The sequence below is a fragment of the Leuciscus leuciscus genome (genome assembly GCF_965113295.1).
Source record: "Leuciscus leuciscus genome assembly, chromosome: 12".
Lineage (NCBI taxonomy): Eukaryota > Metazoa > Chordata > Actinopteri > Cypriniformes > Leuciscidae > Leuciscus > Leuciscus leuciscus.
Window position 1 is genome coordinate 26617873 of NC_138736.1, and position 26925 is coordinate 26644797.

A 26925-nucleotide genomic window follows, 5' to 3' on the forward strand; every position below is an offset into this window, starting at 1 on the left:
TGTGTGCAGTCATGAAATGTTGCAGGTCGTAAAGTAACGTAAACAAGGTTAACTTATATAAAAGCAAATTCGGGCTCTAGATGCTGCACTGCTAACATTGACTATTACATTACTAACTTAGTCTAACATGATAATTCATACATGCATCACAGTATGTCCGGATTTTGATTCGTAAACAGTTGGACTTTTTACATAATGTTATTAATATGAAACACAAACAAACAGATCCAACTCTGAAATTGCAGTTTATTATTGAGTCAACAAAAAATTACAAACAATGCGAAATCTACGTTAATTACAATGTTCTTTTATTCTTTTATTACAGAACTCGGCATAACAGATAGCGTTTTTTTGCCTCCTGGATGCGCGCGCATCCGGTATTGTTTGTATACAAGAAACCCGTGTATAGACAGGGCTTCGATTAAGCCAGTATTCTTTAATTAAATTAGGACATTTACGTAGCTTTTATAAACGTGACTTAGAAAGAACATTACTGATGTGCATCTTTAGACAAAACAATGGCACTGACATATTTTAAGGTATATCAGTACAAGTTGCTTTCCGTTAAAGGGATACTCCACTTTTTGGGGGAAATGGGCTCATTTTACAACTCCCCCAGAGTTAAACAGTTGAGTTTGACCGTTTTCGAATCCATTCAGCCGAACTCCGGGTCTGGCGGTACCACTTTTAGCATAGCTTAGCATAGATCATTGAATCGGACAAGACCATTAGCATCTCTCTCAAAAAAATGACCAAAGAGTTTAGATATTTTTCCTATTTAAAACTTGACTCTTCTGTAGTTACATTGTGTGCGTAATAATCAAGAAACTTTGCTGCCGTACTATGGGTCCAGCAGGCGTAATGATATGACGCAGCGCCTGAAAATAGTCCCCAGCTCGGTAGACTATAGGGTCGACTATTTTCAGGCGCTGCGTCATATCATTACGCCTGCTGGACTCATGGTACCGCAGCAAAGTTTCTTGATTATTACGAATGAGAGTATAGTTCCTAGCCATATCAGCCTAGAAAATCGCAACTTTTCATTTTCCGTCGGTCTTAGTACACGATGTAACAACAGAAGAGTCAAGTTTTAAATAGGAAAAATATCGAAACTCTTTGGTCATTTTTTTTGAGAGAGATGCTAATGGTCCTGTCCGATTCAATTATCTATGCTAAGCTATGCTAAAAGTGGTACCGCCAGACCCGGAGATCGGCTGAATGGATTCGAAAATGGTAAAACTCAACTGTTTAACTCTGGGGGAGTTGTAGAATGAGCCTATTTCCCAAAAAAAAAGTGGAGTATTCCTTTAAGACAGCTCAAACATGCATTTTAGACTAGGCTTGAGACTTGTCTATGAAAACCCGGGCATTAGGCTAGTTTAGGCTTACAACCAGGGTTAGGTGCATCTACATCAGTGTTATTCTGCTATCATTTCGCTCTGATTTTAGGGATAACTTATGGGTAGGTTATGGTTTAGGGGTAGGGATATGGATAGGACAAACATTTCTGACAGAAATGTTTTTCCAGGATCAACTAAATATGTTGATAAAGGAACATATCTTAATTGGAAAAATCACACTTCTCTGGAGCTGTGTGTGTGAGTGGTTCCTCTGAATGCTGTGTACACACACACACACACACACACACACACACACACACACACACAGGTGTTTTCATGTTTTCATTCAATAGACATAATGATCTTTATACTGTACAAACTATTCTATCCCTTTACGCGTCGCTAACCCTAATCCTAAACCTACCCATCACAGAAAACTTTATCCAATTTTCTAATTTAAAAAAACATCACTTAGGATGATTTATAAGCTGTTTTCCTCATGGGGACCAAAAAAATGTCCCCACAAGGATAAGGATTTCGGATATTGCCATCTTTGTGGAAACATTTTGTCCCCATTATGTAGTTTTTACCAGGCGACACCGGAAGCCTTGCACGTTCAAGTTACAAATGGCCATGTCCGCTCATGTTAAAACGTGAGATTATAGTCTACAACTTTCATAGCAAACCAAAATCCACGTATTATTAAATAACAGGCTGTGTGAATGACTGGGAAGAAAGCTCTGGGAGAAACGGTGGGGGTTTAATCCAACGCTGCCTGCTACCTCAACCAGGAGAAGTCCTGTGGCCTGCGCACTCTTTGTTACCCAGCATGCACTGCTCTCTGCGATTAGCATCTATTAATATTAAAGCATGTGTTTTTTTCCTTACAAACCAGCACACATTACAACATCCAAGTCCAATCATCCAATCATCACGAGCGTAGAAATGCCACCACCATTCCAGAGAAATCTAATCCTTTGATCTTCTCCTTTCATGGTTATCACTCACACCTCCGTCTTTCCATTATCCTCTTATGTAGCTGTCAAACACACACTCAAACTTTCTTGCTCTGTTAACCCATTCAAATCTTTTCTTTTCCTCTGTCTCTCTCTCTCTTTTTAAATTTATAATATATTCAAGCCATTCTAATTCTACAAACTCTGATTCAGTTCAGTAAACTCCAATTAAAGTCTCCAAGTCTTGAGTCCATGAGAGACCAGGTGTCACCATGGTTACGGTAGAGAGACTGCTGGCTGTCAGTCATTGGTTAGTCAGAAGCAGGACCCAGCTGGGCTTATGAGTGATGAGATATAAAATATTAACATCATATTAATTATTGGCAAATGATTTCAACTCATTAAAATACATACACTTTTTTGGGGATGGTCACCGCATAGAATCCACTTAGCGTCTGAATATTTTACATTGAATATCCCTTGATATTTCTGTTCGAGAAGTGGCCTTTTTGCTCATGTCAGTTGTATTAAAGGTCTGTCTGATTTTGAGAAGAATGCATCATTAAACGATTCGCTTTACAAATGGATGTCATTCTTTCCCTTTGATTGTCTCATTTCACACTAATTAAAAATGCATCCCAAAGTAGACTTACAAACATGAAAAGTCTAACCTACCAATCAAAATAAAATAGTGCTAATGAACTAGTCGTGTCTCACACACGGGAGATGTAAATTAGTCATCAATATTTCACATAGTTAAACTCTAAAGTGACAGCATCTTTGTCTAGATTTGACTCTTTATAGATCTCTCTTTCGTTTTACTCACACTCAGATGCATCTCTCTCTGCTCTCGTAGCAGAAGTCATTGCCTCTTTGATTAAGAGTTTATTATGTTCCCATAATTCCTGGGTAAATGTCATGGCCGCCCCATGCAGGCAGATTAGCACTCCACCCCGCAGAAGAGGGAGGAAAGGAGGTCTTGCGCTCAGGAAAGACTGTGGGATGTTAAACAATCAATACAGAGCGCCAGTGCTCTAGACACCTCTGGAGAAACAAGGACTTGAAGAGCGGGACATTGTTCTCCAAACAGATCTTTAGACGTATCGTGTGCTGTGACCTTGCCGCAAGTTTCATTTTCAGTCGTCACCAAGCATCAGGAAACTTTACTGCAGGCCACATAGCTGCAAATATTCCAGTTATTACCAAATAAACTAAATAAATTGCCTTAAGGTTAAATCTCCTTAAATCTTGTTTAATAGCCTATCTACCAAAGCTCCCATGTGGTTAAGTATATCTGCTATATAAACCATCTATCATACAAACTGAAATATACGGTGCACACACACATATTCTTACACGTACCGGTGACATTTCTCTGCTCTGAAAATAAGTATTTTACCAGCTGGAGGGGAAAAGACGCAGGACAAAAGACCTGAGCAACAAAGGCCCAAGACCAGCCATGTGTAAGAGAGCTATTAAGTGTGCATGCGTGAGAGAGAGAGAGAGAGAGAGAGAGAGAGAGAGAGAGAGAGAGAGAGAGAGCGTGTGTGTGTGTGTGTGTGTGTGAGAGAGAGAGAGAGAGAGAGAGAGAGAGAGAGAGAGTGTGTGTGTGTGTGTGAGAGAGAGAGAGAGAGAGAGAGAGAGAGAGAGAGAGAGTCACGATCACCCTGTGGTGTTTTTACTGTGTACTGTATGTATGTGTGTATGTATTTTGATCTTTAGAGCTTTCCATATTCTTTCATCACCATCATTATCTGCTGTTTGAGTTTTTATCTATGGAGAGACATAGTGACACAAACATGCTTATGAGAAAACATTTTAGAGAACTACATGTTGACCTTTTAAATGTTCTTACACCTAATATTTTTAAGGTAACTACATTTTCTATACCCCGTATTTCGGAGAGTTGATCAACAGATCATAACTTATATTACACACAGACATTTGAGGCTATTTGTTTCTTAACTTAATTAAGAACTCTTTATAAAGGCTGATTATAATTCCTTATTCAAAACACTAAACTGATGCGCTGCTGCCACCTAGTGCATACAAATCATGTGAATAGGTAAACACGAGAAAAAACAATAATAAATGTTATTAAAGTTCAACATTTCTGAGACATAAAGCAATAGGCCTACGTACATTCAATGTTCAAGATTGTTCAGAATAACATTAATGAACATTCATATAAAATGTCCTATAATATAGCCAACTCGTTTTCCTAAAATATAGTATGTTATATTATAAAATATCACCTATTCTATGAAACATTAAATATAAAAGATGAAGATTAGCCTATTAAAAATTAGATAAAAAAAAGTTTGAAATTTGATACCTTTTGTTTGTGTATAAAAAGTTGCCATATAAAATGGATCAAATTACAACATTAAAGTATAACATATGATTTATTTGAGACTAAAGTACTCAGAATATCATAAATCAAATTAGATTTTTTTTTCTTATTTTGAGTATTTTTAATACAGTACAAATAGTTAATAGTTAAGCGCAATCAACATATTTGGAGGCATACAAGGTAATAAACGTTTATATACTGTCTATGGTAATAAAGCTAATGTAAATCGTTTATGCTATGGATGTTGACGTACTTCCGGTGACGTACTGTTTTGAAGACGAGTCAAAGGTTGGAGCGTCAGGCGGATCGAGGCGTCAAGTTTTCTGATCAAATCGAGACATTATAATTAGCTTCGTCTTTTTAGGTGATTAAAAACAAGTTGTACGAAACAGTTTTAAACTCGTTAAGTTGAAATAGTACTTTGTGGAGTCGAAATGGAGGCCGTTCCCAGGATGCCGATGATTTGGCTGGAGCTGAAGGAAGCTGGAGAGTTTGAGTTCAGTCCTCCTGTCAGACAGGTGAGAATCCGCGTCACATTAATCCAGCCTGTTACACAACAGTGATCAGCTCCAGAGAGGATCATTCCTGTTATGCACTACCTTTTGATTTCCGTAACATAAACTCAATAAGGAATAGGTATTTGCCTGTATTGTAATTTAGGAAAGTTTACATAGGTATGGGTAAAAGTATTTGTATTTATTTATTTTATTATTTTCACACACGGTTAACTGGATGGAAAGCGATGAAAACATACAAGTTAGGATAGTATTATTAAGAAAATGTTTTGTTTGAAATATTTTGATATGGATGTAGACATGAAAATGAAGAAACGCCTTGAATATTGCGCAATATTCCAACGTCAGTTTTTCATGTTTCACAAATTAATATTTGCCTCTTGAAACATATTATTCTATATATTGTTCTAATAACTACTGCATAGCACTCAGACTCAGATCTGTATAGTAATTTTATGCAAGGAGCTGTCTTTTTGAATGATTTCAAGGGCTATGTCACTCGTGGATCCATTTAACAGCAGTTGTTATGAAACTGATATTTTCACAGCCTTTGTGCTTGTAAGCATATGTCTTGTGTAACCTGGTCATTTGAAAACCAAATGATCTCCCTCGCTTTTGCTAGCCTTATTTTTTACACATTTGCATTAAGCCAACTAAAGGACCTTGCCTGATCAAGATTGTTTCATATTGTGTATGACAGTAACATTGGATTGCAGTAGAATTAAAATATAACAGTATTCTTTCCCCCTCTTTTGTCCCAGTACATTCAAATCAACTATGGTGAGAACCCTGAGAACTACACTGAGTCACTGAAGAGGCTGGAGCAACTTAGACAGGTGGGCTAGATCAATGGGATAGTGGGAAATGTAGTTGAACAGTTGTGTCTGTGGTTAACAAGCTTTAAAAAAGGTTCTTTATTCTCATTCTTTAATCTTATTCTCAGAGTGTGGTAAACATCCCGAGGGATTTTGAGGGCTGCAGCACTCTTCGAAAGTACTGTGGTCAGCTGCACTTTCTGCAGAGTCGTGTTCCCATGGCAGCTGGCCAGGAGGTTGCAGTGCCCGTGACTTGGTAAAATGATGTCGTTGGTGCTGACTTTGATATAAGACCATACTTGCTATGTCGATATGCAAGATGTGTGGTAGTCATGCCGTTTTAGCTTTCGTGCTTTCTTTCTGCTCGCAGGACGGACATCTTCTCAGGGAAGAATATCACACATGATGATATTAACTATGAGCAGGCTTGTGTCTTGTATAACCTGGGTGAGTTAAATGCAGTCAAAGCATCAGCACATATATGGATTACTGCAAATTTGTTTTGCTTAGTAATTCATCTATCAAGTCAAGTCATCTTCATTTATATAGTGCTTTTAACAATGTAGATTGTTTGTTTTGATTGATTCGCTTCCGTCGCAACGATCATTTGTTATTAAATTAGGGGCCGCTAAGACGACACCATTCTCTCTACACAGACTTTAAACGCGAACCTGTGATAAACGCTGATGGTGTTCACATGCGCATTACAAATTGGTTCTATAGTTATGTGCGTTTGAATATATGTGCGCAAGTTTGTAATTCCCTACAAACCAAGCCTAATCAAAGGACTGGTCGTTCCTTATAAATCTTGATACACAATTTTATTTTATTTTGTCACTTCGGGGTAGGTACGCTAAACGAATTTTCCTAACAACGCTTTATCTGTAGAGTAATCAACAATCCCTCTAATGCATTTTAGGTGCACTGCACTCGCTGCTGGGAGCTGTGGATAACCGCCTGTCTGAGGAGGTGAACATGCACTCTTACATATATTTGCTAGTAAGAAATCTTAAGAAAAATGATATGATTCACTGAAATTTCTAACCTTTTGCTCCTTTTGTGTGCATGTTGGTGTGTTAAGGGGATGAAAGTGTCCTGTACGCATTTCCAGTGTTCTGCTGGGGCTTTCACTCACCTCAGAGACCACTACAATCACAGCTACAGCTCTGACATGAGCGGCCAGGCACTTTCAATTATAATCAGCCTCATGCTGGTAAACACAGTCCATCACACAAATGCTACTTTTATTACCTGGGAAAATCCACTTTAATCTGACAACCTCTCGTCTTTTTTTCTGTTTCTATCGTTCTCTCTGAAGGCACAGGCTCAAGAGTGTCTCTTGGAGAAAACTCTACTAGACAACAGAAAGAGTCATTTAATAGCAAAGATTTGTGCTCGGGTATGAAGTTGTGTACATGTGCTTATCTGTCAACATCACAGCAGGTTTTTGATTTACAGAGCATTTGCCACTTCAACCCTAATGTCTGATTGCAGGTGTGTGACTATTATAAGGATTGCCTGAGGCTGCTGGATAATTCAGAATGTGTGCCAGGAAGGATTCAGAAAGAGTGGGGGAAACTCATCAGCATGAAGATCAGCTACTTCAGTGCCATCACACACGTGAGACCATCACACTCACCATGCGGTTTATATTAAAGGGGTGGTTGAGTATGATTTCACTTTTCTAACTTTAGTTAGTGTGTAATGTTGCTGTTTGAGCATAAACAACATCTGCAAAGTTACAACGCTCAAAGTTCAAAGCAAAGGAAGATATTTGCTTTTAAAGAAAAGGACTACAACAAACGGCTGGTTGGGACTACACGACATTCCTCCCGGGTTAGTGACATCACTAACTCTAAAATTTACATTAACCCCGCCCCCAGGAACACGCAGTCCATGTTGAGAAGAGGAAAAGTTGTTGTATAAGAGTACATTTGTGAGTCTGCTCAAACTTTAGCATCCATCTTTTCACATGCAATAGAAAGTCACTCTGTGTGCATCTCACAACAGTTCCTATATGAGCGATTTATAGATTATCATGACAGAATATCCTAATTGAAGATAGTTAACTCAACATCAGCAACATAAATTCATCAACTAACCATTCAGAGACGTCCTGTTGCATTCTACATGTTGTCACTTCTTCTTAAATCTCTCCATCTTTGTCTGACTCCGTTTTAACATTAAAGGCAGAACAGTTTCTGTCATTTTAGTGTTTCTGCGTGAGGTAATAGCAGCTGCTAACACACACAAACTCTTGAAACCCCGCCCTCTGCAGCAGCTCATTTGCATTTAAAGGGCCAGGCACAAAACGGTGCGTTTTTGCAAGCCCTCAAAAAGTGACAACTTTAACTTGCTATATAAAAATATCTGTGGGGTATTTTGCGCTAAAACTTCACACACACACTCTGGGGACATCATAGATATATTTTACATCTTGTGAAAAGGGCATTTTACCACCCCTTTAAAAGGATAGTTCAGGCAAAAATGAAAATTCTGTCATCATTTACTCACCCTCAGGTTGTCCCAAACCTGTATGAATTTATTTCGTCTGCTGAACACAAAAGAAGAGATTTTGAGGAATATGGGTAACCAAACAGTTCATGGATCCCATAGACCTCCATAGTATGGAAATACAAAGTCAATGGGGTACATCAACTGTTTGGTTACTGATATTCTTCAAAATATCTTCTTTTGTGTTCATTACTCATACAGGTTTTGAACAACCTGAGGGTGAGAAAATTATGACAGAATTAACATTTTTAGGTGAACTATCCCTTTAATGCATTTTCATAGACTTGTTGGTTATTTTCATAAACCATGCCTCATTTTATTTTCATTAGTTACACATGGGGAAGCAGTCAGAGGAACAGCAGAAATACGGAGAAGCAGTAAGTATGTGCTTTATGTGCATTTGTTTTTAGCGAAGCATAATTTTTGACTTCACATTTTGAATTGAATGGGCTATTATTTTACTATTATATATTATTATTAATAGTAATATTTTTATTTATGTTTTGCTGGCTGATATTTGACATTACCTGGTATACCTGAGTATCACTACACAATATGGGCATAATATTCTCTGATGACAGTGTGAGGTCGCCTGCTGTTTCTCCACAGGTCGCATACTTTCAGTACTCTATCGACAAACTTAATGAGGCAATTAAGCAGAGCAAGGTAAAGATTCTCAAACACCCGCACACAACCCACCTGTTCATTAAGCACTTTTACATGTGTACTCATCATCAACCTTTTCAGGGTCAACCAGAACTTGTACAGGAAGCTTTAAAATTCACCATGGATGTGATTGGTGGAAAGTAAGATCTCACATTTATTACTATGATAATACCCAAATTACACCCTTAGTCTTGAAGTTTTCAGTGTATGCTGTGGTGTTTAATCTCTCCAAAAGTCTTTTTAAAAATATTTGATTAATGTAATTTTCCTACTTTTTGTCTGTTTCAGATATAACTCAGCTAAGAAGGACAATGACTTCATTTACCACGAGTCTGTGCCCGGTCTGGACACATTGGTGGCAGTAAAAGGTATACAAACAGCTCTTATATCTCTTTTAAAATTATCTTAAAGACCTTCGAAATTATTATTTAGTTCGCATTTGTGATATCTGCTACACAGGTGCATCGTTGGTGAAACCCCTACCTGTGAGTCTAACTGATCAAAGTGTCACTGGCCCTGACCTCTTCTCTAAACTTGTTCCCATGGCAACTCATGAGGCATCATCCCTTTACAGGTCAGCTGGTACATTGGTAGCAAATGCTTCACTGATGTGTTACTTTAAAAGTGTATGTAGAAAGTTTCTGTTTTAACCGTTATACCTCTTCTTTTCTCTCTCTCTCTCTCTCTCTCTCTCTCTCTCTCTCTCTCTCTCTCTCTCTCTCTCTCTCTCTCTCTCTCTCTCTCTCTCTCTCTCTCTCTCTCTCTCTCTCTCTCAGTGAGGAGAAGGCAAAGCTACTCAGGGACATTGTGGCTAAAATAGAGGACAAAAACCAAATCCTTGAGTAAGTTACTCATAAAAACAAATATTGACCTAAAAATATTCTGTCATATTTGACTCACCCTCAAAGAACGTCATCCAGGTTTCCAGGAACGATGAGCAAATAATGACTGAATTTCCATTTTTGGGGGAACTAACCCTTTAAAAGTGTATTCACTCTGTGTATCTATAGGCTTTTACAGTAGCTGACATTTTTTTTCTCTTCTCAATTTTTGCAGAAAATTTATGGAGTCTCTAAGCAGTGACGCGGTGTATAAAATTGACATGTTTAAATCTCTGCCTGATGTTGTATTGGAAAAATGTGCATTTCTCAGTGTACGACCAGACACTGTTAAGAACCTCGTCCAGGCAATGCAAGGTGAGAATATACACGTAAGACAAACAAAAACTTAAAATGATGACAACATTTTTTGAAATTTGTGATAATTAAATGTGCAGTCTGCCATTTTACTGTGTTTATTTTTTTATTTTTTATTTTTAAGTCATTTCAACATTAAAACAAGGATTCTATGATCTGTTGTTCACAGGGATTCTATGATCTGTGAAATGTTATGTCTATGATATTTCTGACAAATTACCAATACTATTATCATTTAATTTATTATTTACTATTATTGTTTGATTTTTATTTTGATGCTTTTTATGTCTTCCAATCATGTGTGTGTGTGTTGCAGCACTATCTAATGTTTACACTGATGTGGGTTCATCCCTGGATGAGGTCCGTAGTGCCCTTGAGGAAGATGAGGCCGGAGAGAAGAGTTTAATAGAGGTTGTGGGGCAGAAGGGATTGCCGGCCAGGTCTCCAGTTTTGCAGGAGATTCAGAAAGAGTTGAAGAAATATGAAGCTGCTCATCAGACAGCCAGCAACACCAACACCGAGCTCCACAGAGCCATGAACCAGCACATACCAAACCTACGCCTGTTACAGGGATCTGTTGAGGAACTCAGAAAGAGCCTGCCCCAGCCACAACTCAGTCAAGGTAAAAGTGTTTTTTACTGATGTACATTGAAAGACATGGAAGTTATCTGTTGTGAGTTCATTCATTATCCCTAAAAATTTAATGATCTCTTTTCTTTCTAGACGAAACATCATCCTTGCAAAAATTTAAGGCTATTCTTGGCAAAGTTGATGAAATGCGAAAGCAGAGGATCTCATTAGAGAGTCAGCTCCGTGACCTTATTCATAAAGATGACATCACTGGAGTCCTGGTAACCACAGATCGTGCTGAGATCAAGGTTAATGACCAACTGAAACTGTACTGCCTTTTCTTTATCGCTTTGTGCTGTCGATTCAAATTGAACGAATGACCAGTCAAAAATGTCTTTCCCTCTATCCTCTCTTTCAGACATTGTTTGAGGAGCAGTTGAAGATATATGATCAGCTGAAGGGATATATAGAACAGAACTTGATTGCTCAGGATAACATCCTGAAAGCCCTGACAGAAGCAAATGTGCAGTACGCCCCTGTCCGCAAGACACTCATTCTCACAGAGCAACAGTATGTTTTTGTCTGTTTATTTTCATAGTCAAAAGACTCAGATTTCAAGTGTTAGTATCTGTTTCAGTGACATTGTATGCAATCCTCTAATTTTGTCCTGAAGATGGAATGGCACTGTGAAAGCCCTGATTGCCTCATTTGAGGCATATGAGGACTTGATGAAGAAGGCGGAGGAGGGCAGAGACTTCTACCAGGATCTGGACAAGAAGACCTCTGGCTTGTTGGACAAAACTAAGTCCTGTTGCCAAACCAGAGAGAAGGAGCGAGTTGCCTTGCTGGAAAAGTAAGTTGTCTCAAGTAGAAGGGTATGATATTGTGCATATATTTTTTATTTTTTATTTCTGTACACTGTTTGAAGAGACAGTCACCTGGATGTACAGGATAAAGTACCTTGACTTACAGTAGACACAATTCAGATTTCAGTAAATTTTTAGATTGTGGGATGCCTATGTTTAGATTGAATCTGAAACATACTTATCATCAGTGTGAATTATGAACCAATTGACTACTACCACTTAATACTAAAGGTATTCCTTTTCAAATGGCTGTTTTTCAACAATGTATCTCATTCCATGCTTGTCTGACATACTACTTTCTGCAGGGAGATTGAAAAAGGGCCGCCTCCTAGACCTGCTGCCCGAAAACCTGTAGTCGGCCAGAAAGTTGTTGGTTCTAGAACCGGCCCTTCCAGTCTTGAATCTGTGGGTCCTTCTGTTGCCTCTTTTGAAGATCTCCCACAACAACTACAAAGCTTCCCTCCAAATCTGAATTTGCCCAGAGGTCCATTACTTCCCAATCCTGTTCCCCATGGTGGAACCCCTCTTAGCTGGCCACAAGGGGAAAGCCCATTTCCCCCAAATCGGTTTCCAAACCCCCAATTTCCAACTACAGATCCAAAGCAACAGTTGTCCCACAATCTCCCACAAAATCAGGCACCTTATGGCCAGCCCTTTGCTCCCATGCAAATCCCTGGGCTGCCACCACAGCAGTTCCAGGCAAGATCAGCTGGAAACATCACACATGTCCATCCGCAGGTTAATCAATCGAACACCGCACAGGTGCCTTCTCAGGGGTACAATCCAGCTCTTTGGCAGCAAGCTCACGGTGGGCCCATTGCTGTTACAGGAGGTTATTCTGTGCCTCCACAAATGGGACAGATTCCTCAAAATTCCATTAGGCCTGGTTTACCTGGACAACCACAAGTATCCTTGCCAAACTCTTTTGGGCAGCACATGCCAACTGTCATGACTCAGTCTTCCTCTGTCCAACAGATCATACAGGGAACACAGTGCCAAAGCTTTACCACCCAGCCTAGACAAAGCATCCCCTCAACCGCACCAAGAAGTGCATTTCCTGGGCAAATCCTTCCCCCCTTCCCACCTGGACAGGTCCAACCTCCCATGCTAGGCCAAACACAGCAACAGTCTGGCCTCCCCTCAGGTTACCGACCCGCATTAGTTCCCCACATCCAACCCCAGCATGGTCTAACAGGCCAACAGACAGTGTCCCATCCTCAGGGAGCCCTTATTCCAGGACAAGCTCAAACTCAGCCTCAGTGCAGTCTTTCCAATCAGTTCCATCCTGGACAACTTCCACAAAACATGCCTCAGCCTTATATGGGGTATGCCGCCACATCTTTTCCATCTTTGCAACCTAGGCAAATCCCTGCACCCCAACAAGTACATCCAGGCTCTCAAATCTTTCCACAGGCACCCTTGAGCCAAAACTCCCAAATTCCTTATGGTGCTCGTCCACTTAGTCAGCCTCAAATGCCACCAGGTGTACCACCACAAAGTAATATGTATTCATTTGCACCAACACACATGGGTCAACAGACCATTCCACCCCAATTCAATACCATGTTTAATGGCCCAGGGGGGCAACCCATGTACCCTCCTGGTCAAAGCCAAATACTTGGCCCTCAAAATGTGACTCATCCGTCATCAGGACAAGCAGCTGCCCCAATGATGGACAATCCAGTTCCACTATCACTTGCCAGCACTCTCATTCCTATACCATCACCTGTTCAGGTTTCATCCCAGAACCAGATTTCCACTCCTAGACCAGGTGTGCCATCCTCTTCCACATCTAGTGCTGCTCCAACTGATGAGATGAGGTCCGACTCCACTACTGTTCTGAATCTTATCCAGAACAAGGTGGATAATCTCAGCATTGAGTCCTAAACTGATTGCGGAGTGGATAAATGATCAAACTCAATCATAAAAGCAGTCTCTTGCTGTGTCCCATACCAGAAACTGTACATAAGCCGTCAATGATAGTCAGGATACCACACAGTGCACAATCAAATATGATGGGGGTGTCAACAGAGGGTTGCTGAAAAAATAGATTTTTGGTGATTTGGATTCTTCGTAGTCACAACACAAGATCTAATGCCTGAACACACACTAACACCTGCCTTTTCTACATGTACAGTACTGACACAGAATTGCACTGTACTCTCTGAATCAGTAATTACAAACTTACCAAATGTGCTGCAAGAAAAAAAGGAAACTGCTTTTGCTCTGTAATTCTATGCAATACTCTAATATGTCAAGTATCACTCTTTGTATTTCTATTCCTAAATAGCACTTTAGTCTGCACTCTGAGAGTGATGACAACGATGATGGTGATGAGGAGATTGTTTTTTTCTTTTTTTTAATACCAAAACTATTCTAGTTCTTATAAATTGTGATAAATTGTAAACACTGCTTTCTTTTAACTCTGTATTATACCGTTACAAAACCGTAACATTTTCATTTAATAAAAAGGGAAATGCTTTTTGATTGACTTGCAGCATTATTTTATGTGGAGATGTTGCTTCTGTATAAAATTCAATATTAAATAAACTAGCTTACTTGAAAATTATGTTCACATGTCTACCTTTATAGAAAATTAGCAGCTCTACGCACCTGGACTTGTGCAGTTGTTCTCTTCCTTATAGACCACTTCAAGCTTGCTCAAACTGCATGGGGAGCATCTGTGAACAATCTTCAGGTCTTTCCCCCTTAAAGTGGCATCCAGGCCAATGCTTTGAAATTGTTCCCTATGTCCAGTGTTGTTTTAGGGTCCTTATAGTGAAAGGTGAATTCTCACTAGTCTTAAGCTATGTGTCCTCCCATCACACCACACCCCACTTTACGTACTAAGACCATTCTTAGACGTTTCGCGGTATGCGTTCCTTATTAATACAGTATACAAAACAAAACCTACAGATTGTGGTGGATAATACAATAAACATACTGTTATGTGCTAATGCACCATTGTTGAAGGGTATTGTCAAATGCACCACTGCCTTAATATGGCCATATGATGGCACTGTCTGGTTATGTTCTGGTCATGTAGGATTGTCTAGTGAGCTTGTTGGTTCCCTCTTCACGGGTTCCTGGAGCTGTCTAGATTAAATCAATACGCTTCATTTGCTTCAGGCACAAAGAACCACAGAATTACTACACGCACATCCTGCAGTAAAAGTCTGTAAATAATAAAGCAGGGATGCTCCAATTGAGTCAGATCTTTAGACTAATCAAGTCCATAAACATTTGCATCTTGTTTAAACACTATACTCATAAACAGGTCAGAGAAAGGCCTAAGATAAGAGGTCACAAAATTCACTCTATGCTTAATGGGTAGTGAGTGACTGGAATCTAGTATTGAACACAGTATTGATTTCTCTCATTGCATGTAAACATGAAAATGGCACATAAAAGACATGCACGCAGTGTGTTTGTAAGCTAGTCAGAAATGGTTTTGTCTTAGTGAGCCCTTTACTCTTCTAAAATACCCAGTCTTTTAATTCAGCAGTCTGTGCACGCCGTCCCTTGCTTTTGACTTGCTTTGATGGAGTGAGCGCTGGGAGAGGAACTGACCCAGTTTTTCTCAATAAGATGGTTTTGGCTTGAGCAGAATAGCACAAATATTAGCATTGATGTTTTGTAGAGGACTTGGCTAGAGAACATGGTATTAGTTTAGTTATCAGCATACATCAGTCAGTCCTCTCATAAACATTGACAACGTTTTGACAAATATTGATACACACTGTAGTTTTTTATTTTTATTAAAGAGTTTAGGGTAAGTTATAACCGGTCCAGATTTTTATTATTAATATTTTAAATCCATTTTGCAGTTAAATAGTACTGCAGTGTGACAAATGTGACTAGAATTTTTGCTAAATAAAATTTGAAGAAAAAACAAACCTTTCTACAGATGATGAAATTATTATATCACATTTTTGCCCAAGGAACCAATAATAAACAATGTCAAATTAAACAATTCTAAAATTCTTTATTTTCGGTGAAAGTATTAATCTAACATTAAAAACTCAAAAAGCACCTTGTTAATAATAGTTATCAATTTGTTTGTATACCCTGAATGTTTACAGGTTACAAATGTGTATGCATGTGTGTGAATATAAATGTGCTGTTTGACAAAATACAACATAAAACATGGCACCATAACACATTTGAAAACCACTTTTGTATATGTAATACCAAATTAAGTTTTTCAACTTCTTATTTTCCCTTTATATTCCTGTTGCACAACACTGTTACTTTGTCTTGCCATTTTTATTAACCTTCATGGTGGAGCTGTGCTGTGCTGTTTCGTTTCATGTCCAAATTAATGTCTAGTTCATCCAAAACACTCACTTGTTAACAATCAATGTCTCATAATTTGTAACGGTCAAGACATATTTCTTTTGTTCAAGTCGTCGTACATCAGTGTTGAAGGCTTCCACTCGTATTAAGGTGTGTAGGCCGTGCCCAGGTGAGGGCTGGATGACCCGGAGAGCACTCCCGGTAAGGAGCGCGTGCTAATGGGGCTGTAGCCGGGTTCGGAGCTGCGTCTGGAGCAGAGCTGGGACAGAGGCCTCCCCTGTACGGATTTGCCCATAGGCCGGCGCAGGCCAGGGGACTTTTTAGGGGATTTAGGGAGCTTGTAGAGGAAGACGTTGTAGTGAAGCGGGGGAGTTGTTTCAGGGAGCATTTTCACCTCTTTGGGGAGGAGCAACTCCAAGTCGATGGTCACACCACCCTGGACACGTACACACACACAAAGACACACACGAAGTACACACAAGCATAACAACACAAACATAGGAATCAAAAAGCACACAACACACGATTATACACAAATGGACACAAACATATGATACAAAAACAGAAAAAAAGCAAGAAAGTATAAAGAATTTAACAAAAATAAAGCACATAAATTGTTGATAACTCTCTCATGAGCCGCTAAAAAAATTATCCGAGTAAAAACAGGAACCTACTAAGTCATTGTTTTAAGAATATTAGTTTAAGCTGAGTGATTTCAGTGTTGACACCAACCTGGCACAAAATATATGAGGTGGGCATGACTCAGGAGCAAGTAATCAGCTTGCAGGAATTGATCTCAGATTATCAAGCATATGCAAGTTGAAGTAAACAAAGGATTGTACTTCACTTGCACTTTGTGTTAAGTAGAGGGTCAATCTTTTCAAGGCTTTTGTAATACTTTATTTTCATTTTTAATATGGCTCATTTTCAACTTCCAAATTTACTAGACTGATTGCCTACTTGTTTCTATCTAGCCTGCTCTTAATTGCCATGCAGACATCTTGCATTAATCACCGAATGAAATCAAATGTTTAACTGCTTTATCAGGAATTCAATTGTTCAAAAGCTTCTGCACTAATCCTAACCCTAACTCTCAGGGGAAGGAGGTTTTTCTAGGTTTGTCACATTCACATAACAGATGGGAAACTTTGGTATTAGCTTAAAGTGCACCTATTATGCTTTTTTGAAGCACAACACAACAGACTGGGCTTTCTGACCAATCAGAGCAGAGTAGGCTTTCAGAAAGGAGGGGTTTAGAGACACGGAATCTTCAAACGAACTGTTTCAGACTCACTGAGAAATTAGGTGATGTGCAATGTATATTATGAGAAAATGTTAATATTTTTTGACATTGGATGCACGTAAAACTATTGTAGGAGACCTCAAAATCAAAATGAGGAACCATTAAAATAGCATAATAGGAGCACTTTAATCTTGGTTTTTGCATTACAATGAATAGACAGAATTCTGATCATAATTTGAGCCATCTTTGTGTCTATATATCTATACACACACACACACACACACACACACACACACACGTTTTATATATACTGTCATTTAACTGTCTATAACTGTTTTCAACATTGATAAAAATAAGAAATTATCTTAGAATGATTTCTGAAGGATCATGTGATGCTGAAGACCGGAGTAATAATGCAGAAAATTCAGCTTTGCCATCACATGAATAGATTGCAATTTAAAATAAATTACAACAGTATGTATTACAACAGTGTGTGTGTGTGTATTCACCAAGGCTGCATTTATTTGATAAAAAAAATACAGTAAAAAAAGCAATATTGTGAAAGATAACAATTTAAAACAGTTTTCTATTTCAATATATTGCAAAAATGTAATTTATTCCTGAGATGGCAAAGCTTAATTTTTGTCTTGAGTGTCACATGATCCTTCGGAAATCATTCTAATAATGATTTGGTGCTCAAGTAACATTTCTTATTATTAACTTCAATGTTGCAAACATTGCGTGCTGCTTAATATTTCTGTGTTAACAGTGACTGTTAGTGTTCTTTCTATTCAGAGAATCCTTTTCCCCCAGGATTCTGTGAATAGAAAGTTAAAACGAACAGCATTTATTTGAAATAGTTTTTCATAATTTAAAAGTCTTTGTCACTATTTATCAATTTAATGCATCCTTGCTGAAGAAAAGTATTCATTTCTATTCATTTTACACACCCAAAATTTTAGAACGATACTGAATATTTATTTTGTATAAGTAAAATAAAAGCAATTTAGTTTTTCATTTACATTTTTGATGTGTGGATTTGCAGCCATTTTGCTAATTTTATTTGCCAACTCACAACCAGATTGGACAGCAAATGACAAATGTCATGAATATTATTCATGTTTTGTCTAAACCCAATATGTAAAGTCAACCTATAGCGCCAGCCATAGCACGAAAGCACAGTTTGAATCTGTCAGTTATGTCACGTCACTGTACATTCGCTCCTTAGTGGTCAGCTGCTATAGTCTTACAATAGAGCGTTGTTATGAGGGTGAAATGTCCAGTATGGTTAGAAGCAGAACCTAATGAATGCTATAGCCATGCATAGGAGCGAAGCAAAACAGTGAGGAGGAGCAGTGAAACTGAAAAGGAGTCAAAATGGGAGCAGTGGAGTTTAGGAATAAACTGGCACTCAATTGTATTGGTAAAATGTTTTATTCCAAACAAACTTACTTTATTTATTCTCATTTGTTTTATCTCAATGAAAAAAAAAATACAAAAACAATTTCCAATACATCATAATTAGTAATCAATTAGTTTCAAGACAAAATAGCTTTAAAACTGTATGATACCGCATATAAATATCAATCCAAGCAGTATTTCTAAATTTATATTCAGACATACACTGAATAAGTCAACAAACATCTACAAATCTCAGAAATGTATTTTTTAACTGTCTGAATAGTTATGTTATTTCCCACAGACGTTTTCTTTTGCACGAAAGAACACCAATGCATGCTGACTTGAGTAAGGCAGGACAGACAGGAGTTCATAAGGTGAAGGTGCCACAGCGGTGAGGACTAAAGGCAGGGGCGTCAATTGGGTATGGCAGGGTATGGCGTCTGCCATACCTTGGCTTCCTGGTCAGGTCAAAGATTAATGGAGTTAAATTACTAAGGCTACGGGTGACATTTAATTTGCAATTGTTTAATAAAAGAGAAAAGCAAGTAAATTAAAGTGATCTGGTTGTTATATTTGTGTCACATGAGTTCAACGGCGCTGCAAATGTGTCTATTTACATCGTGATTTTGTAGCGCTTGAGTACTGTAGCCAATCACAGGCATTTCTGTTTAAAATAATGTCCAATCAGAGGAATTACCGGTAGTGAGATTCCGCTCAGTATTTACTCAGTATTTACTTAGTTTTACATGCACACAAATCCTCTCATTATAACAAACATCGCGGACATGATGTAAATAAAAGATTCATTGTAAAGTTTAGTCAGATTCATTGTTTGAATGCGAGTTTTCGCACTCAATGAGTTTGAACTGAACTGACTGACAGGTTCAGTGATTGTAAATGAAGCGCTCTTAACTCGCTGCCTGACTGTCTCATTTAAATTGCAATTTCAAGAAAAGTTGTATTTATTTTTTTGATGAGGCTTAGTGACCTTTCCTACAAATATATACTTCACACTTCAGTACAAAAAGTGAAAAAAAAAAAGTGGAAATGGCTAATGAGCAAATAAGTGCTCCTCTGCCACCATTGTTTGTATTTCAACAAGTGTTCGTTTTCCTACATCGTGAAACTTTTAGTTTTAAAAATTCGGACAATCTTTGAAAGATGAACAAAAAATATTTTTGGTCATCACATTAAAAATAACATTTAAATTGGATAATATTCAGACTTGAAGTGCTGGAAAAAGTTAGCATAACAGTGGTATATAACTGTCTAATTTGCTGGGTTATGATCAAAGCTATATGTGATTCATCACCACACACAGTTGTCGTCACGTCGAGGAAGCAAGATTTTGAGATGCCATCAGAGTTCGCCATACCTTGAGTTTGGTGAATTGACGCCACTGGCGGCCAAACCTTTGCATTGTGGGGTGAAGTGTTTCATAGCATAGCGTGACTTAGCGTGACATACGTAGTATAACAAAGCTTGACATAACATGATGCAGCGTGACATCAGCAGTGACAGCAAGCAAGTACAAAGTGAATGTAGCAACGCCAACGTGCTGGTAGGGTACTCTGGCAATAGGAACTTCACTGCGCACAAAAATAAGTTAGCATGCAAGTTCAGTGCTTCATTTGTAGCGGTGTCCCAATTCAGTGGCTGCATCCTTTGAAGGCCAAATGCGTGTCAATGGTGCGACAAAGGTCCGAAAGTTTCTTTCGAATGCGGCCTACAAATGCTTTCTTAGTTTTCCCGGGCCACGAAGGATAGAACAAGTGGATCTTTCACAGCCCAGCCTATCCCAAGATTCATTGCATGCAAGTGACACAGGATTTTTTGAGAGAAAATGTTGAATTGCACTGTTAGTTTGTAAGTATTGGGTTCAAACTTGTCAAAAAAAAATTTAAGTGGTTCAAATGTTGACATATCTTACCAAGATACGATTTTACCAATAGATAATAGTCTTTTTTATGTACATAAATGGCCCATCGTGAACATATTTAAACAGGCTGTGAATATAACTTTCCAAAAAGTCCAGTACAAACGTTAAAGCCGCTCGTCAATGGCAGCTATCACAGTTGCTAGGCGACAAGAGAAATCCTCTATACGCTAGATCGTCCCATTTAACAATGTTAGTTCCGACCTTCGAAGGATGCAGCCTCTGAAATGGGACACAGCTTATGTGTTTTAAAGCTCACATTGAGCCACCTTGAGGTGACTGCAAGGAAGAGTGCCATGTCAATGCTTAGTCCACTAATTAGAGTTAGTTTTTTGCTTGTTTGTTTTTAACACCATGCCAACTTTTGTGGCTATTTTCATGGCAAGAAAAATGTATGGTAAAACTATATCAGGTTACAATTGATTTTTTCCACTAATTAGAGAATTTGAGTAATTCCAAGGGCCAAGTGGTGTCAAATGTGTCTCGTTACAGTCACAGCACCAGCCTGTGGCAATAAGATGTTTCTACACGTTGTTCATGTTGTTCTGCAGTGAGTTTACCTCCCCTGCATTGTCTTCTGTGGCGGCCTTGTCGTTTTCGAGTTTTGGCGTGAGTGAGTTCTGGTTGTTCAAAGACTCGTCCTCTTTAGGGGGACATTTGCATGGCTCTTCTTTGCAAGTGTCATCCTGTGGAGCAACACACACATAAGATTACTTCAAGAAAAAGAAAGTAACAAAATGCAACACCCTATACCCTTTTACACCTAGCATTAACATCTCAAATGTTTTTTCGGTGACCACTTCCAATACAATGACACAATCCTATAAGTCATATGGGCTTATTATATTTTTGATACTTCTGTGGTGCTTTTTGGGAGCGTGGTAGCCCCTAATGACAGTGTACGAGGAAAAACCTAGGTGAACACACACAATGGGTCTCATTCATGAAACACGAGCAGAACAAATTTTTGTGTAAATCGTGTGTAAAGTGGTTCTGGCGTAAATTTTCGGATTCATTAAAATGTTCGTATTTTCCAAATGTTAGTTGGTACGAAAGAAACCTACACCTGCTCCCAGCCACGCGTAAATAGTGCGTTTAACATCCGAACGTTTTGCTCATTAATAAGGCTGCATTTTAATTCACCTTAATCGGGTACATATTACACAGCATTTTGAAAAAATATTATATATAGTAATTACATACGGTTTTTCTTTTTACTTTTATTACGAGAGCCAGTAATAGCATCTGCAAACGGAACACAAGTCCGCAAGTCTTTTATTTTTTTATATTCAAGTTGTTTATTCATTTATTTATTTTTTCAGCAAGTCACAAGTGTTGCAGTCAAGCTTCATGTCGAACCATTTTCTTTTCACTTCTGGGACTGTTCGATTAACAGATGAAACTCCGTTAACTGCATCTGTAGGCTAATATGCTGCCAAGCATTTTTACCTAAAGCATTTAGGTAAAAGCATTATTATATAAAAAATCCTTTTTTTTTAGGACCTGATACGCCACTATGTACGCTTGAAAATAAAATGTGGCGTTTTGAATGAACTTCTGATAATAAAACTTCAATTTCTGCATCTGAGAAATGTCTCTTCTTCATTCGCTTTTGAGAAGACATGTTGAAATCCTTCGTTTCGTGTCATAATATGATGCCCATATATAGTTGTCAGTCGGTTTTAATGGGCGGGATTTATGGTAATTGAGAATGAGCGTGCACGCGCGTGTCCCATTTACGACTGATTGGAATTCATTAACCCACACACACATTTCACTATCAAATCTGACGTTTACGAAGTATTTGTGAATCAGGAGAAGAATTTTCGGGAATGTCTCTTTACGCGCAAATCACTCACATATTTACTCGTATATTTACGAATGTTTCATGAATGAGACCCAATGAGATTTGGAATGGCTGGTATGAAGCAGAGTAAATTATACATTTATTCTCCCTGGCATTTAACACTACCCAATGTTATTTTGGGTCTTGTTTGTATATTGTTAATCGTCTATTGCTTGTTTATTTTACTATTTATTATTATGTATTATTTATTTTATTTCTCTAATCTAATTATTCAGCAATAATATTGATCTGACTAAACTGAGCTGGAAGATGAAATCTTTTTTTGCAGAACTGCTTTGTAGATGAAATTAACTAATTTAATAATTGATGATCTTTTCAACAGAACTGAATCAACACTGACTTCAGCTGAACAACAGCTGAAATGCATAATTTTTCCTGTTATCACTGTATCACTACTTTGAAACAGTCTGTATTGTATAGCGCTATATAAATAAAGGTGACTTGGCTTGACTCCATCTTGTTCCCCTTTAATTCATTGATTCTTTTATTCATTGTACAGCACTTTGGTCAACTTCTTTTTGTTTAAAAGTGCTCTATAAATAAACATTGGTTGATTGAAAATTAGGTATGGGTGAACTATTCCTTAAATTTGGTTTAAACCCTTAGTTTTAGAGCAATTATGTGTTATGCAAGTCTGTGGCTGCATCCAAAATCAAATACTTCTCTACTATGCAGCAGGCGAAAAACGGTATGTGACAAGAGTGGTATGTCCGAATTTACAGTACTCATAAAAGAGTAGGCAAACAGTACCCGGACTTACTATTTGAGGCGAGATTTGAGGCATTAAATAGACACTTATCGATCACATGAGACCATAAGGGAGGATATATGAATGACAGTGAAGCTAAGCAACTGATGCGTCACATGATTATAACAACATGGCAATATATCCAAATTCCACTCATACTACACACATTCATTCTACATAGAACATTTTCTGCACATTTTTAGTGATTGCCAAGTAATTACTTATTCAAAATAAGTACCTACTCAAGAGAATACGCAATTTCGGACGCAGCCTGTGACTCTTTCAATTGTCCAAGCAGTAATAAAAAAAATAAGGACAGCTAATAACTTACATTTTTATTTTCAATAGACTTTATTTCATAGCAATAATTATGAGATAAAGCAATTAAAGTGCCCCTATTATGGTTTTTCAAATATTCCCTTTTATGCAGTGTAATATAGCTGTTTGTGGATGTGAATGCTCTGCAAGTGTCGAAAGTGTGCGATAAATAAAGTTGTTTCCAAAAATAATTGATTCTGAACCGCCTTAATGAGTCGTCTGTAATTCGAATCCCACTGTGTGATGGTTCAATGTCACTAGAAAAATACATTTGCATAATGCATAGTGCATACTAGTATGTTGTACATTGTCAGCCCGCGAACATCATTTTACATCACTGCGTCATTTTTCTTAAGAATGCTTCTCAAATCTCAGAGTTCAACGCGAGATTTGCAAAACACTTACTCTTGAAAGATAGGTCAGTGCCCAGTTTATTTGGACCAGCTTGCTCCTCAGAATCACAACATATAAGTATCATTGATGAATATATTTTCTAACGGGTGTTCAAAATACGTAGATTTGGCTTTTATATTTTGTACGTTTACGGCTAACACGTTATTACTGTCTTACTGAAATACTTCTGCTAAGCAGCTGTGGCCAGCAACTGTGTGTCTATTAATGCAGATTGTCTGTCATTCTTACTACTTTGAGTAAAAGATGGAGCAAGATTTGTTTTACAAACGTTAATTTTACACAAGTCATTCAAGTTAGAGCTCGGCTAACGTATGCACCGTTATTGACACAGTTCCCGCATGTGCACTGCAAAGAAATATAGCCTACACATCAGTTTGTTGATGGACATGCACTTCTTAATGCTCATGGTGAGGAATTACAGTTGAAACATCTCATAATGTACCTCAAACTGAGTAGTGTATCACTGAGAAATGTCCTGCTCAAGTCGTCCTTGCAAAGAAGGTTCGGGCTAAATAACTAGTTCTTCCAACGTTTCATCATTGGACTCGCGCTCGGATTGATATGGTAAAATCAACATCATCGTAACTGTCTTTATAGTGTGTACAATCGCTGAGCTTTAGGAAACCCCTGGACGGAGCTTAAGTTCAGTTATAGTAATGGGCGTTTAGCTCCTGAAATGTAAGCGGTAGACCAATCACAACAGACTGGGCCATCTGGCAAGGAGGGAAAGGAGGGATTTAGAGAGACTGATTCATCCATCGAGTCGTTTGAGAATCATTGAAAAATGTGGTGATGTGCAATGTATATTGAGAAAATGAAAGGGTTTTTGACCTTTGATGCATGTAAACCTGTTGTAGGACAAAACAAAATTAGGAGCCTTTAAAATGGCATAATAGGGGCACTTTAAAACAAAAGATTAACATCAATTGACTCAGTCAACAAGTCGATTTTAACTTTTGTCTATTTCACATTTCTCATTTAGTATCTCAATTTCAACTGTTATGATTGACTTAATCTCATAATTATGACTGTCTAAATTACGACTAAGTCGTTAAGTCAACATTATGATAATAACTTGTGTCCATTTAAATTATCTTTTTTTGACTTTGTGTCAATTACGAATCACCAATAGGATTTTTTTTTTTTTTTTTCTTGTGTGGTGGAATGGGGCTTCCATATGTGTGGGATGCTACACATTTGAAGATGTTCATCCAAAGAATGCATGGTCTGATCACTCAAACCGACTTGTCAGATCACCGGATGTTAATACTAGCTGTAAAAAAGGCCCTGGAGAACCATAACATTAACAAAACTGTCAGGAGTTTATGAGGTGAGCGCATGGATATGGATTCAGTTTTTACTCCACAGCTCAGAAGAGGAAATGCTAAATTTCAGAGCATAAACTGATCCACAACCAGGAATTTCAAGGGATATCTGCAGTTTTCCCCATTTACCAAGAGACATTATCAACACAATATAAGCATAGTGGTTACATTAACTGGATAATATACCACGAACAGTAAACCTTGCTCATTCATAAGGCACTGTTATAATTGTTAAGCAATACTTACAATAATTATTAAATTTGGTGTTTTTAAAGCACCGTTTACTGCTGTGAGTGTGAGACTGTCAGATTAACTAATGCTAGGCATTAAAACACAAGTCGATTAAAAGCAAAGCTTTTTTGAATATTTCTTAATATCTTGCTACCTGTGATATCCCTTATGAAACCACAAAGGAAAGAAAATACTTTATTCACGCTGCTGAAATCAGAAGTGTAAATACTCATTCTCAAGAGAGAGAAGATAAAAAAAAGTAAAATAAATTCTCCCAGGAGGTGGAAAGACAAGTAAACAACTCACAAGTAAACAAAGCAACCTAGGGATATTTTCATGGCTCTTTCGTCAGCAGTCTGTCATCAATCATCCCTCGTTTCTTGCCTCATCTCAGTTTTGCTCTATTTCTCCTCCCCGTTGCACAGTGAAGCTGTCAACTCTCTTTTAATCATAAAAGAGTCTTTTCCAGTACGAAATCATTGGGGGACTGGGCCAACAGAAGTTGACTGAGGTAAAAAAAACTGCATTTGTGAAGGCAAAAATACCAAAAGAAAAATGGCCAGAAACTAGACTAGTTTTTATTTTCAATTCAGAATAAATAAATGGCCTAAATCAAAGTACTGGAGAACAGGGACTGACAAGTTCAAGGTTCACCAGGTACTGCAGGGTAACAGGTCCCTGAGTGGGTGAATATAGAAGTAAGACAACACTTTGGTCCTCCTTTAAGGCGAGACACGGCAGGCAAAAACATCGGGGGGTTTTTACTGGTCAATTTTGAGATTTTTGGATATTTGTCTTCAATAGCATGTCTTCTTTCAGACTGTGGTGAAAAAAAGTCCGAAATACACATTTAGGTCTTTATTTTACTACACTTTGTCTGTTTGCGTCAGTAGATTTCGCATAAATTCAACAAAAGTTGTCGTTGTAAATCATCCCGCCGATCCGCGATCTCTGTCTGCTCTCTGTCCTCACAGGCACCGCTGGAAAGCTCTCTCTTCACTGTACAATGCGGTCGGATCCAAATATGGTCCGTTGGTCATTTTCTGTATGGTCCGTATGGTCATTTTCTTTTTATCAGCAACCAATCGTGAAAGTAAAAGGGCTGAATGCGCAATCTCATTGGCTGATGATAAATCTTTAAAGCCCGTTTTCTCAAAATGACCTTTCTCTCATACTCCAAGTTCAAAATCTCCACTTCAGTAGCACCTATACACACCAAACTTTCCAGTCTTGTACCTAGTTCTCTTACGAGAGGTCTCTCGTACTGCGTAAGATATCTTACGCTAGGGGAAAATCCTTTTCCGCGAGATATTGAAGCCAAAAATTATCCTTAATTTTGTAATAATGCAAAACGC

The 26925-nt window shown here is 38.1% G+C and overlaps 2 protein-coding genes across 4 annotated transcripts in view; one reads left to right on the forward strand and one right to left on the reverse strand.

The window, feature by feature from the left end:
• The first annotated feature begins 4906 nt into the window (after nucleotides 1–4906).
• Nucleotides 4907–14357, forward strand: ptpn23b (protein tyrosine phosphatase, non-receptor type 23, b). Its single transcript, XM_082185387.1, has 20 exons — nucleotides 4907–5167; nucleotides 5926–6000; nucleotides 6108–6235; nucleotides 6350–6426; nucleotides 6899–6948; nucleotides 7061–7192; nucleotides 7298–7378; nucleotides 7474–7599; nucleotides 8823–8870; nucleotides 9103–9159; nucleotides 9241–9299; nucleotides 9448–9527; nucleotides 9619–9733; nucleotides 9936–10001; nucleotides 10216–10355; nucleotides 10672–10977; nucleotides 11079–11233; nucleotides 11344–11495; nucleotides 11599–11778; nucleotides 12097–14357. Exons 1-20 carry the CDS (start codon nucleotides 5084–5086, stop codon nucleotides 13676–13678), a joined length of 3693 nt encoding a protein of 1230 aa, XP_082041513.1. The 5' UTR covers nucleotides 4907–5083; the 3' UTR covers nucleotides 13679–14357.
• A 1399-nt stretch (nucleotides 14358–15756) lies between these two features.
• The window catches only part of cspg5b (chondroitin sulfate proteoglycan 5b), a 46902-nt gene continuing 35733 nt past the window's right edge, over nucleotides 15757–26925 (reverse strand). For all 3 annotated transcript variants that reach the window (XM_082185390.1, XM_082185389.1, XM_082185388.1), the window contains 2 exons: nucleotides 21228–21353; nucleotides 15757–16523 (listed from right to left, as the gene is read on the reverse strand). In XM_082185390.1, coding sequence (XP_082041516.1) covers nucleotides 16233–16523; nucleotides 21228–21353 — 417 coding nt within the window. In that variant the 3' untranslated portion in view covers nucleotides 15757–16232. The remainder of the gene's footprint in view (nucleotides 16524–21227; nucleotides 21354–26925) is intronic.